At 45.2% G+C, this 13,674-nt stretch overlaps 1 protein-coding gene across 4 annotated transcripts; it reads left to right on the top strand.

The window, feature by feature from the left end:
* The first annotated feature begins 1,016 nt into the window (after nucleotides 1-1,016).
* Nucleotides 1,017-13,426, top strand: syncrip (synaptotagmin binding, cytoplasmic RNA interacting protein). 4 transcript variants are annotated; one of them, XM_077016658.1, is made up of 12 exons: nucleotides 1,017-1,176; nucleotides 3,069-3,228; nucleotides 4,075-4,193; nucleotides 4,290-4,397; nucleotides 4,878-4,991; nucleotides 6,351-6,527; nucleotides 7,055-7,190; nucleotides 7,707-7,912; nucleotides 8,245-8,394; nucleotides 8,561-8,682; nucleotides 8,981-9,368; nucleotides 10,993-13,426. In XM_077016658.1, exons 2-12 carry the CDS (start codon nucleotides 3,081-3,083, stop codon nucleotides 11,032-11,034), a joined length of 1,710 nt encoding a protein of 569 aa, XP_076872773.1. In that variant the 5' UTR covers nucleotides 1,017-1,176; nucleotides 3,069-3,080; the 3' UTR covers nucleotides 11,035-13,426. The 4 variants fall into 4 exon arrangements, with proteins under 4 accessions (XP_076872773.1, XP_076872774.1, XP_076872770.1 ...); XM_077016659.1 differs by having other exon boundaries at nucleotides 10,996-13,426; XM_077016655.1 differs by having other exon boundaries at nucleotides 8,981-13,426.
* The last annotated feature ends 248 nt before the right edge of the window (nucleotides 13,427-13,674 follow it).

The raw sequence follows: 13,674 nt of genomic DNA on the forward strand, positions 1-13,674 counted from the left end.
GGAACTCAAATACTCAGGCCACAAGGCAGAATAAGCATCAAACGGAAACGAAAACGAAGAGCATGAACAGTATAACCAATGGGGCGCGGTTGTCCAGCAACAGAGCAGGACTCTCCCACGGTGCGAGGCGAGGGTGCAGGCTGAATGCGCAGCACTGGACAGTGCGACCTGTGGGAATAAATACATCCCTATCCTGATTAGATGACAGGTGTCAATACTCTGGTGATTAGGATGGAAGGAGTGTCCTGGTATGAGAGGGTGTGCTCTGTGTGGCTGTGGGCATGTGTGTGTGAGAGAAGATGTGCGTGTGCGCGCCCTCTGGTGGCGTCCAGGCTGACCCACCGTGACATTCATAAACAATAATGACATGTAATAACGCAGAACAATAGAAAAAAATCCACTTAGAACATTTTTGACAGGACTTGAGGGGAGCATTAATAGTCCCCCATTGAGGGCGGGTGGGTGGTAGGGGGGGTGGTGGTGGGTTAAAAATAGTTATTTAATAAATCTAAGATAAAACACTGAAAATTGAAATTTACTTGAAATTAAATTCTGACATTTTTCAATCACAATTGACAAAAATATGGCACATACTTATAACGGACACTGAGGATTTAATGCTCCTGGAACATCACTTTTTCCTTTTTTGTCTTATGCTTAAACGTAGCTAAAGTGCTGAAATCTCAGGCTGTATAGATATGACATATTTTATCAAATAACTTAATTATTTTGTTTGTAACGAATTGTTATAATATTATTATACAAATCTTATTACTATTATTAGTTATAGTAATAGTATTTATTATCGTTAGTAATATCGTTAGTATTTGTATCTTTATTAATTATATTATTAGTAGGCTATTAGTACTAGTAGAAGTAGTAGTAGTGGTATTATTATTATTATTATTAATAGTAGTAGTATTAATAGCATGTGGGTGTTATTGTGAGAGTACACGCCTGTGTCTCCACCCTGGAGGGTACAGACCGTGAATGCTCGTCTCAGAAACCCCGTAGATGCGAGAAAGCCAACGTGAACGAGCCGCCATTTTACATTATTTGATGTGAAAGAAGCAACCGGACCTACGCCGGGGAGTCGTAGACTCTTTTCCTTTTTTAAACATTACCCCCCCCAAATTTAGATAAGCATACTTGCGCACCTTATTGAATCATCAAAAGGTAAATGCATATGCTGTGTATGTCGTTTGTTTGCTGTGTTAACTCAAGTAGTTTTTTTCTCCATTCTGGTGGTGTTTTCAAACAATGTGGAAAGTGGCTTGGATGGTGCACCCGGCTTTTTGAAAATGGACTCCCAGCCGAGAGCTAGACCGCTGCGTGGCTGCACGTTCAACGTCTGACTATTCAATGTCTGTGGTAGCAGCAGTTGCTTGTAAATGCAACTGAAGTCTGTTTTTTAAATAAGGCCTGTAGTGTTGTAGTCTGTAGTAGTGCTTGTCAGATAGATGTATCCTATCTATGTGCTGGCTGGCTGGCAAAATACGATATCTTGTATCACTAGCAAGCCATGCGAGGTCAGCTATTTTATCAGCCAACATTATTATATTCTGTCTAGTAGAGAACAAGTCACGGCCTTTCATGGTGTGTTGGTTTTAAGCAGGTTGATGGTGTGCTGTGTGTGACAAAACCAATGTTTTGGCCGCCAAACGTTGCTGTTGTCAACAATAATTTGGCAGGCGCTGGCTAAGGGGGCGGAACGCCTGCATGGTTGTAGTGTGCAGATAGCCAGACGTGTCCCGACTAAACCCACACCATCTATTTAGACATCTTTTTAGACACGCTAAAAATATCAGATAGTTTTCATTATCAGAAACTGTTTCTGTTTCTTAATATACAAGGAGATATAGACATCTTACGCGTAATGTATTCATATGTTGATTCTGGATAACCTCACAGTTTACAGATTATTAAGCCGCTTGATTAAACTGCACACGAGAGACGTGTTAGTCGGACCACATTTGCTGTCGCCGCCGTTTGTTTTTTCTTGTAGCCCGCTGTTTTTTCTTTCTTTTAGCCTTCACCTCAAGGATAACACGAGAGAAGCACGTGGAAAATGTACAGAATGTGGCCCAATAGCGCTCCTTCCATAGCGAGAGAGACCTTCTCTGTGTGGCTGTCACCCTCCTCGTCGCCCAGTGTAGTGACCCCCATGTGCTGGTTTCAGTCATGGTGTGGGATAAAAAACAAAACATTTCCTCACACTAGCGAGCTAATATACCTCAAAAGGGACGCGTTAGCCCTATTGTACTTTTTTTTACTTGACTCTCTGGTGTGCCTGATTCTCCCTATTTCTCTGCTGTGTTGAGTATGCAATTAGGTAGGAAAGCTGATAGAGAGAAAAAAATGTGTTTTTAACAGTGTGTTATCTCTCTCTTGAATTTGATTGCAGCGGTAGCACTAATACAGTTAATACCGCTTTCATTTTTAGGCAGACAAATTTGTAAGGGATGCGCATGCAAGTGTGTTTTCACCCATGCTGTATCTGGATGTGGCGTGTCTGCTCAGCCTGTCTGACGGTTCTGCCCTTACTCTTGGCCAGTGACCCCAGCAGGCACCACCGGGGCAGATGCAGATAGCATGTTTACAGAATACTGCAATCACGTTGCGTACATTAAAGTGTGTGTGAAATTCGGTGCTTTGGCACAGTGTTTGATTTGTTCCAGTTTCACCACAAGTCAGTCAAATCATCCTCCACATACAACTAATTTTTACTGTCTTATCTGGGAGATGTGTGTTCTGTGATGTGATGTGACCTGACAGCCTGGGCCGATATTTGTTTTTGTTTGTCTTGTTTTTCCTTCATTCTTTTAATTTCTTAATTCGTGTTTTTTTTTTCCTGGTGTACGAGAACTCTTGAATGTGGTGTGTGTTTTGCCACCTTGTATTTTGCGTAGTGTTGATGTCAGCTGCTCAGCTGGGTGCTCCATGCAGGTGAGATGCTCTACATCTGCATGCAGGCTTGGCCCTTGTGGACTGCACCTCTACAACACTGTGACCGTCTTTACTGTTCGCTATGCCTCCGAAAGTAATTTGGCTCCATTGCATTTGAACAGATTTCTGGCGCCATGGCAACAGAACATGTAAATGGGAATGGTACGGAAGAACCAATGGACACATCCGCTGCAGTTACCCACTCTGAGCACTTCCAGACTTTAAAACAGGCTGGTTTACCACAGAAAGTTGCTGAAAAGCTAGATGAAATTTACGTAGCAGGTAAGCCAAGAAAAAACAGAGAATCACCACTTGAACCCCATTCAAATTGACTGTCCTGCTGTCTTCCACTCCTGGAGTTTTGTTCCTAACACTCAGTGCATGTTAAAGACTGTATTTGATATCTTTCTTCTTAACCTGTGATTTTTAGAGGACTGAAGCAACTTTGTGTGGTTTCCCAACAAACTGGTCCTGAGTACTGGTGCTGCAGACTGAAATGGTCCCGATTGCGGCTGGTGCTTTGTACAGTGCTGGAGCCCGAGTGGGCTCTCTGCTTGTACACTGAGCCTTCCTGGGGATTAGCGCTTTGTTGCTGTGCTGGTCGGGTGGGCGGGTCCTGGGGGTGGGGGTCTGCCCATTTTCATGCAGTCCCTGGGGAGAAGTGTGTGTGTGTAGGGGTGGAGTGTGAGGCAGAGGCCAGCTGGGCGTTTACTGGGACAATGGCAGCAGCTGTCTGAGGCGGAGACAGGTGACGTGTCCCTAAACCCTACTGGGACCAAACCCGCTAACCAGGCAGGGCCACAGGAACACGGCCAAACCAGCAGCAGCAGACCTTACTGGGGCTCAGAGCAGACAGAGCATGCGTGCATGCACGCCAGACCCCCTACTTCTCCATTTCAGCTCAGAGATTAAGTGTTTGTTTGAAAATGTGCTTTGATGGTGATTAGATCAACACATTTAAGATCCTTCACCCAAATGATGATGATGACGATTTGAACTCTCTCTCTGAGTAACTGCAGTTACACTGCTGTGCACTGACAGCATCTGATTGGGTGAAGGACATTACAAATTCAGCATGTGCTTCTGCCATTGGAGGGTCTGAAGTTCTCTGTTGTCACCTTTTTCCAGGCCTTGTAGCACACAGTGACCTGGATGAACGGGCACTTGAAGCCTTGAAAGAGTTCAATGAGGAAGGTGCATTACAAGTCCTCCAGCAGTTTAAAGAGAGTGACCTATCCCATGTACAAGTAAGCTCAGCTACGCCTGCAGCCTTAAAATATGAGTTTGTAAAACAAAGATGAGACTAATATCGCACTTTCTCTCTCCTGGTTTGTGTGTCTCAGAACAAAAGTGCCTTTCTCTGTGGAGTAATGAAGACGTACAGGCAGAGAGAGAAGCAGGGGACCAAAGTTTCAGATTCCAGCAAAGGACCAGATGAAGCAAAAATTAAAGTATGTATGCAACTCCCTGAACGCTTAGTAATATAGTGAGGCACTGATACATAGTGACCCACTGATAGTGATCCACTGTGATATAATAATATCCATTATTATCACAATAATCCATTGTGACATAGTAACGTAGCTCTATACACCCCTTCATGCACGCTTGTTCCTGACTACTGAAAGCATCTGTTTCTCTTACGATTGTGTTTGTGCTTCATGAAATGCCTGTTGGCTCTTCGGTTGTGAATGTGCCATGTGCTATTGCTGCTGTGCTAACAACTTTCCATTTATTCTGGAGTTGTCATTAACTGACATCGTAGCTGTTAACTGAGACCTATGTGTTGTAGCTTGCTGTGGCTGTCCAGTTGCTTGGGTGGGTGTGCGTGCGTGTGTGTGCGTGTGCGTGCGTGCGTGCATGCATATGCAGGAATGCACTTGCAACATGTTGCGTGCTGTCCTGGTTCCTGAATGTGCTATTGTGTGCAGGCACTACTCGGGCGAACTAGCTACACGCTCGATGTGACGACGGGCCAGAGGAAGTATGGTGGCCCCCCCCCTGAGTCCGTCCACACGGGGCCCCAACCCACAGTCGGCACAGAGGTAGCGTTCCCAGCACACACTCACTGCTTTAGCTCACACCGTTCACTACAGACATTTACAGAAAACCGTTATGCTAGTACACTAGATGAAGCCTGAGGACACCATTAAGCTGGAACCCCGTTAGAGGGAAAATACAGGTAGCAGAAGATTTTAAAGCATAAAAGGATTAAAGAAAATTTTTAAACTGCACAATTAGTGATTCATCAAAGGCCGTTAAAAAGGGTAGACATCTTTGCTTCTTGAAGAGGTGGGTCTTCGCTTGAAGACCGTGAGGGACTCCACTGTGGACAGGTAGGGGGAGCTCCTTCCATCTGTTGCCTTTCACCTCCACTTCTCATTAAAAAGAGCAATAAGTAGTTCTTCCAGTGATTCTTCATTTTATGCCATTATAAATGGTTTATATAATAATCTGCCATTATACTGACACCTAGTGGCCTTGATGTTTCAGAGCTTCTGTACTAAATCTGTTTTAAATATGGCCACCTCCATGTGGGGGACCTGCTCTTGGGAACATAAACTAGTTCATTTGGGAACTTCAAAGCAGTCTTGATTCTTCACTTCCAGAGGAAATGTGAGCATGATCACTTTTATAAATATTTTTAAAATACTTTTGGGTGGTAAAAACGACCATATTGCTCCTTTAAGTGACTGACTGTTTGTGGAGGAAATAATTTTGCATTTGCAGAGCTGAGTGATTTGAAATTTAGTTTCAAGTAACAGACATTAGGAATGGTGCAGCTGTGTGTATACACACTGGTTCCTGTGCAGTCACTGAAATCACTTATTTTTATGGCTTTCTAAATGATGACATGTAATGTGTGCTGGAGTAACTTTTGTTACGATGACAGTTCACCGCTAAGATCTGACTGGAAGCCCCGAGTAAGAATATATAAATCCACAGCCTGAGCGTTAGGGAGTCCATGCTGATTATTCAGACATTCTTCACCTCATTTGACCCTGTAAATGTTTCCTGTTTTCTTGCTAAACCTGTTTCTACTTGTGAACTCCAAAGTGCTGCTGCTGGTCCCTGTGCTACGGTGTCTTGCTCCAGCCGCTTGTGACTCCTTGCATGCACTTAGTATTATAATTATTATTATTAGTAGTAGGTATTTTTAAAAGTAGTAGGTATTTAAAAAAATTATTTTTAGTAACATTGGTATTATTAGACCAAACACAGATATGTTATTTCTGAAACACGTGTGAAGTCTGAATACTTTAACTGGTGTCGTTATGTGATGTGAGGTTGCTCCTTCACATCTAGAACACATTTTAGAACTGAAATTATACATTATTCATTTTGAAGTACAGGGTTATCAGTTTGCTGTGTGACACTGTGTGCGTGTGTGTGTGTTTATGTAGATTTTCATAGGAAAGATACCGCGGGACCTGTTTGAGGATGAGTTGGTGCCGCTGTTTGAGAAGGCTGGGCCGATTTGGGACCTGAGGCTGATGATGGACCCGTTGAGTGGTCTGAACCGCGGTTATGCCTTCGTCACTTTCTGCACTAAAGAGGCCGCGCAAGAGGCCGTTAAGCTAGTGAGTCCCTCCTCCATCCTCCATTTATTTGTGGAATTAATAGTTGAAATTTGAGACCCCCTGTACAAGTATGGCTGTAAACAGTGAACTTATTAGAATTATTCATGCACAGTCTTAAATTTAATTAACGCTGAACTGGATTTACAGATTCCGTTTCTTCCGTGTTGGAATCAAAATTCTAGAAGCTGGTGATATGCAGATCTAAAATATTTAGTTAATTTATCTACATTTTTAAAAAGTCTTCGTTCATGTGGCCTCCTGAAGCACATTCACATTGTTGGCTAATCTGTTGCAATATTGGGTCTTTGCTAAATGAAAAAAATAGTCCCTAAATTGCAGTGTAGTGTTGGCCACGTATTCCAGAGCAATGTTGTGTTTGTTTTTACACAGAGCAGTATATCGGTAGATTATCTGGAGCACGCTGGGCTGTCCTTCCCTCCAGTGTCTGTCTGTTTCTTCTGAGACTTTTGTTAAAGCGGTTCTGGTGTTCTGCCTGTAATTGCTCTAATTGTTTTATTTTCCTTCAGTGTAACAATCATGAAATCCGACCAGGCAAGCCGATCGGCGTGTGCATATCCGTCGCAAACAACAGGCTGTTTGTCGGCTCCATTCCCAAGAGCAAGACGAAAGAGCAGATTGTAGAAGAGTTCTCCAAAGTCACAGGTGAAGACTCGCTTTATTCTCACTTTGTTTATGTTCCTGAAAATCTAAGAGGAGAGATGTTGCGTGACAACGAGAGCATTCATGTAAAGCACATGAGTTTCAGTGCTGTGGAGTTTTCAAATGTGGACTGTAAAAGGTCATAGATTGAGGTAAAAGGTCATAAGTCGACCCTCTCGGCTCATGTAACAGGGAGACATGAAGAGAGTGTTGTCTGTCTGCGTGCCGTCAGATTTGTGTACAGCTGAAGGAAAGGGTGCCCTGTGTTACTATTGTGGAAGGGCCCTAGCAGCAGGGCAGGGTAATGAGGGTGTAACTGTGCCACTGATGTCCATGACGTCCAAGTCCATGTGTGCTGTGCAGATTCAGGCCAAGTAACAATGTCTCTGTTTGCTCATGGCAAGCAGCCTGTCTGTGTGGCAGTCACCACTGACCTTCTGACTTTTTAACATACATTCATGTCCCTCGCTCTCTTTTCCTCCACGTGTGTGTGTGTGTTTGTGTGTGTGTGATTTTCAGAGGGCCTAAACGATGTCATACTGTACCACCAGCCAGACGATAAGAAGAAGAACAGGGGTTTCTGCTTCCTGGAGTACGAGGACCACAAGACGGCGGCCCAAGCACGGCGCCGCCTCATGAGCGGCAAGGTGAAGGTGTGGGGGAACGTGGTGACGGTGGAGTGGGCCGACCCCATCGAAGACCCTGACCCAGAGGTCATGGCCAAGGTGAGAGCCGGTGGGGGTGGGTGTCTGTAGGTATGTGTATTTTGGCTGAATGGGTGGGAGTTTAAAGTAACGCCAAAGTCAGTTTAGAGCCATGTATTATAAATGTCATGTCATGTTTTGTAACCTCCTGAGCCATGTCGGTGTTGTCTTGTTTTAGTGCTGGATTCTTCTTGCAGTATAATTACCGTTTCCTGGTGTGGAAGCTCTGAGGAAGTCCTGAGTCGTCCTGCCAGTCATTGTTATCGATCCCTGAGAGTGTCGCGCTGTGAGCCTCGTGTGCGGCTGTTTCCCAATATAGCTGCGTTTTATCACTGGCTCTTTCTCTGTGTCAGGTGAAGGTATTGTTTGTCCGGAACTTGGCGAACAGTGTAACCGAAGAGACACTTGAGCAAACCTTCAGCCAGTTTGGAAAATTAGAGCGCGTGAAGAAGCTGAAAGACTACGCCTTCATCCATTTCGACGAACGCGACGGAGCAGTGAAGGTAAGATGCCTGCAGCAGACTTCAGTGGACTTGCTACCATCATCAGCGGAGATTCCGTTGTGGTGCTCGGCGCTGATGTGTTGCCGCCCCTGTCTGGGGCGCAGTGCGCGTACTCGGATGTCAGCGGAGCGCTGGGTGCTGAGCTTGGTTTGCCTCTGTTGCGTAGGCCCTGGAGGAGATGAACGGCCAGGAGTTGGAAGGAGAAAGCATTGAGATTGTCTTTGCAAAGCCACCTGACCAGAAGAGGAAGGAACGAAAGGCCCAAAGGCAAGCCGCCAAAACACAGATGTAAGCAGCACCGCGAACCGGACCAGTCCGTCTGACAGAGGCAGGGAGATGGGCGCTGGCCCTGTGGCTGGTGGCCGTGTAAAACCGTTGGCTTGACCTGAGGCGCACTGTCGTGCGCGGTTAGCTGTGTTAGCCTTGCTGGCTGGGAATGCAGCATGTGTTTAGGTACACTGACATTACTACTGCTGTGGATGAATATTCGAGCCTGTAGCCCTCAACAGCTGCCATTTATTTGTGAGTTGCGTCATTGTGTGTGTTTATGTGGGTGTTTTGCCTCTCCCCCTTATTTCACCTACAGGTATGACGATTACTACTACTATGGCCCGCCTCACGTGCCCCCACCTGCCAGGGGGCGGAGCAGGGGCGGAGCTAGGGGTGGTTACCCCTACCCCCCTGACTATTATGGCTATGAAGATTACTACGATTACTACGGTTATGATTACCATAACTACCGGGGTGGCTACGATGACCCTTACTTCGGCTACGACGACTTCCAAGCCCCAGCTCGAGGGCGGGGGGGACGAGGCGGTGCCAGAGGAGGCGTGTCCCAAGCACGAGGCCGAGGTGGAGGGGCTCCGCGGGGCAGGGCGGGGTTTCCCCAGCGTGGAGGAGGAGCTGGGGGTCCGGGAGCGAGTCGAGGACTGCGCGGAGGAGGAAGAGGCGGGCCTGTGTCCAGGGGTCGCGGGGTACGTGGGGCTCGGGGTGGACGCGGTGTAGGAGGCAAGCGCAAAGCTGACGGGTACAGCCAGCCCGATTCCAAACGCCGCCAGACCAGTAATCAGAACTGGGGCTCACAGCCCATTGCACAGCAGCCACTGCAGAGTGCTGACCATTCTGGTAACTATGGTTACAAATCTGACAACCAGGAGTTCTATCAGGATTCTTTTGGTCAACAGTGGAAGTAGATAAAGTAGGGCTTGTTATTAATTTTTATGTGATTTGATTGGGCCCATTAAGATGTCTCTCTCATTAATTGACATCTGGAGAGATTTCTCTTGTATATATTTTTAACAACCATCCATCTGGACTTCAACAGTAGTCACACTCCCATGTGCTTCTTCCGAACTTCTGTTTTATTTGTTTCTCGAGCAATTCCATCTTTTTAATCAAATTTGAGAAATATAAAAATGTGCTAAATCTGTCTGTCTGAATTTGGCTCTGTAGTATCATGTATGTTTATAGCAGTTTGGTCTCCCTGTTTTAAGTAAATAGTGACACATGTCTAAACTTGTTTTCAATCAAAAACAAAAAAGCAAAGAAAAAAAAACAATCAAATTTGGTTTTGTATGTTACAAAAGATAATGCTAGTAAAATAGCGTGTTTTTGGAGGGAAAGAGGACCATGGTCCTTTTTCTTTTTAGGGGTTTTTTTGGCTTTACATTTGGCTTGTATTCTTTGCTGTGTGTCTGCTCAAATAAACATACGCACCAGTGTACAAAAACTCAAATTGTGTTTCAAATTCATGTTTCGGCAAATTCTCTCTTCAAATTGCTCAAAAATCTGGTGAAGCCGCGAGTGGCCGGGTCGTCGACGAGGTGGGCCGGCCGCCCATCACTGAGCGCATGTGGCCCCTCCCCCAACTCTGCACCCTAGAACAGTCAGCGTGATGTGTGTACAGCAGCATACCTCAGTCTCACGCTCTCAGTCGACAGGCCTGTCAGTAATTGCGCTCTAACATTCTGATTGGTCTTCTAAACACTGTTGATGCCTCGATCTTGATTTGATTGGCTGGTGGGAGGGAGGGATTTTTAGACAGATCCCCTTCCCCGATGGAGACCGGGCTTGTATGGCCTGACATGTAAACTGGATGACTGACACTTAGTCACTGGATGCTTTGGGTTTAAATACTGTTTTGCACATCTCTCCCAAATTCTGTAAATTGAGCACTGGTATGAAGTGACCACCATGCAGGAGCTGTTGTTTGTTGAACCTTTGGGGCTTTAGTGTAAATGTGGTGTATTTTGATGTTAATTAAAATATTTCTCCCTCTAATTTTTTTTTCCAAGTCACCATGCCTTAGTTTTCCCTACTTCCTTCCAATTACTCGTCACCCAGAGATAAAAGCACTTTTGCTTGTATCCTCCAGGGGGCGTACATCATGTTAAACAGTAGGGAGGAAGCAGAGAACAGCAGGGTTTTTTTGTTTGTTTTTTCAGTTTAGTTGAAAAAGTTATCCCTTTTCACTTTAGTTGTTTTGGTCTCATCTTCCTCTTTATTGGACACGTGTGTGTGTGTGTGTGTGTGTGTGTGTTTATTGATCTTTGATGTGAAATGTTGGTCTAATCTGTTTCCCTTTTGTTACCTGACTAGCAGGGAAAGGGGGTGGAGGCGGGCCCTGACCAGTCTCTGTGAGGGAGGTGCGGCTCGCTCGCGGGGGCCTGTGGGACGGCGGCGGAGCAGCCTGCGGTAAGACCAGCATCCCTGTGCTCCACGGAAACCCAACTACTCCTAGACTGCCACCTCCAATCACCACAGCAGTGCTTCGGCTTGGCTCTGACTATTCAGTGCTGTCGTTTGTTTGTTTGTTTGTTTGTGTTTAGTTTTGTTAAAAAAAAAAAAAAAAGTTCCAGTGTCCTATGTCCTCATGCCCCCAAAGACTATAGCCTGCCACTCAGAGTTACTGACGACACAGTCATTGCTCGCAAGAATTCTTATCCTTTATGGAAAATGTGTTTTGCACTTTGTGTGTTTGAGGTGGATCGGAGGGTCTTGATGCTGTTGTCTAATTTTTTTGTTTATTTTATTTCTTTGTTGTTTTTTTTTTTTTAAAGAATGTTTTGCAGGTTTCTTAGGTGTAAACCACCTGGCCTGATTGGTCAGGCATTCCAGGAAAATGGTTCATTTAAGAACCTTTTTTTGTTTGCTTTTCTGTTTGTTGGTTGGTTAGTTGTTGTTGTTGTTGTTGTTTTTTTTTAAGGGTCTGTTAACTACCTCAGTGTGGAGGCGGGAGACTACCCTCTCTGTGACGTTTGTACGGAGACTCTAACGATGAGCGCAGGGCTTTTCTACTCCACTTTATGCAGACGGGCAACCGCAGAGCCCAATGTACTTTAGTGTATTATAGCTGTTTTATAACGCTGTTCTGAAGATGCTGCGAGCAGTCAAACTGTGTGTGTGTGTGTGCGCGTGTGTGTGTGTGTGTGTGTGTGTGTGTGTGTGTGTGTGTGTGTGTGTGTGTGTGTGTGTGTGTGTGTGTGCGCGTGCGTGTGCGCGCGAGAGAATGACACTCAGATGATGAGTCTAAACAAGCCTGGCCTTTGTCTCCTTTTCAGCTCCCTAGCTGTCCCTCCCAGAGTGTGTAGTTACTGGTTGTATTATAGTTTAGAGAGTTTTTTTTCTTTTTGTAAAGCTTTGAACATAAAGGATAAAGGTTTTAGTTTTTTCTTTTTTCCCCACCATGAATTCTTTAAATAAAAAAAAGCCTTTTTGGCTGTAAAATTGTTTAGAAAAATGATCATGTCCATTTGTTTGTTTTGTTTACCAGGGTCTACGTTAACATGCACAGCAAAATCTGAGGCCCCCTCTGAAAGGGTCAAGGTTTAGCCACATGATGGCCAGTAGAGCTAACCTGGTTACAGGCATCAAATGGCCAGCATCCAGTATCTTCTGTTGTGCTTCACTGGCTATGGCAGCAGATCTGTGGGTGCAGTCGCTCGGAGCGGCCTCAGTTGAAACCCTGACGATTGCAGTCATGTGGGGCTAATACTCTTGACAGGGCACCCTGTTAGGCCTATGCTTCCCCATCCTTGCCACTAGGGGACAGTGGGTCTGCACAGAGGTCGGCTCATTAAGGAATCGGGCCAGGCCTCAGTTTACGAAGCTTCATAGAAGCTGGTAGCGTTTTTCACCCTAAATGTCTGACATATTTGAAGGAAAATTCACGGCAGTTTTTTCCAGTCATCTTTCCTAGTGCACTTTTGTTCTCCGTATGTCAGAGCGGGGAAAGCTGTGAAGTAATCCACAGAGGGTCACTCCAGGAAGACCTGGGAGACCAACCAAACCTGTTCGCAAGCACTTCCTGTCTGTCTGTTCATTGAGTTTAGTGGACCATGTGCCAGAGTACATGGGCCAGCTGCTATAAAGGAAACTCAATATTTCACTCTAAAGTGCTCCAGTTGAACGATGGACCCTGCGGAGGTTTGTGAACCAAGTCCTCGGGGCCCAGTGTCCTGGCAACATTTTGACTCCAACCAAGCCATTAAGAGCACTGAATATCTGGTACCGGTGTGCTGGATACTATGACCAAGTCAAAATGTGGCCTGTGTGATGGATCCTGAGGATGGAGGTAATGGCTGGTCTAAAGTCTCTGGCCTTCAGTCCAGGACAGAGTTAGCAGGGTGGGTGTGTGAACGCTGTGCTGAGGTCTGCTGCTGTAGGGCCTGTACCCAGGCACTGGCTAAGTGCACAGTAGTGGGGCTGGATGTTCCATAGGAAAGGTGCCTTCGGTCTTCTCTTGTGTTCCTGGCTGTGAGACAGGGCGCCATTTTGAGCATGTTAGCAGTAGCATTGTGAGCTCACGCACACAGGCTTTGCAGATTTAAGGGGATACTACAAATGGTTACAAAATGCTGTAGAACATGTTGACTGGTAGGCACCAGATTAGCTCTGGATCCCATTACCCGCTGTTCTTCTGTTTGTGTTTTTGTTTTTACTCCCTACTCCAAAGGATGTCATGAATTTTAAATGAACTATTGGTGCATAAATGTTTTTTTGCATTCTTGCAAATAAATTGTTTTATACTGTATCAGTGGTTTGGAATTATTTCAAACAGCATTTATCCTTAAAATTGTATTTTGGAAATCATGAACTGAGGTACGTATAAGTGCTACTGAATCAAACTTCCACTATTAGATTAACCTCTGTGTGTCAAGGGTGGGGTATATTGAGCAGTAAGCAATTAAGTTCTTGAAGTGGATTTGTTGGAAACAGTAAAAATGAGTAAGCTGAGTAGCTTTGACCAGGGCCAAAATATCATGGCCAGTTGACTGATAA

Source organism: Brachyhypopomus gauderio, chromosome 9 (assembly GCF_052324685.1).
Source record: "Brachyhypopomus gauderio isolate BG-103 chromosome 9, BGAUD_0.2, whole genome shotgun sequence".
NCBI lineage: Eukaryota > Metazoa > Chordata > Actinopteri > Gymnotiformes > Hypopomidae > Brachyhypopomus > Brachyhypopomus gauderio.

What these genes read in the sequence shown, in the direction of transcription:
- syncrip (XM_077016655.1), top strand. Translation starts at nt 3,081, where the DNA reads ATGGCAACAGAACATGTAAATGGGAATGGTACGGAAGAACCAATGGAC. An exon ending in ACCCAGAGGTCATGGCCAAG is followed by an intron (nt 7,913 to 8,244) that starts GTGAGAGCCGGT and finishes TCTCTGTGTCAG; the next exon opens with GTGAAGGTATTGTTTGTCCG. An exon ending in AACGCGACGGAGCAGTGAAG is followed by an intron (nt 8,395 to 8,560) that starts GTAAGATGCCTG and finishes TCTGTTGCGTAG; the next exon opens with GCCCTGGAGGAGATGAACGG.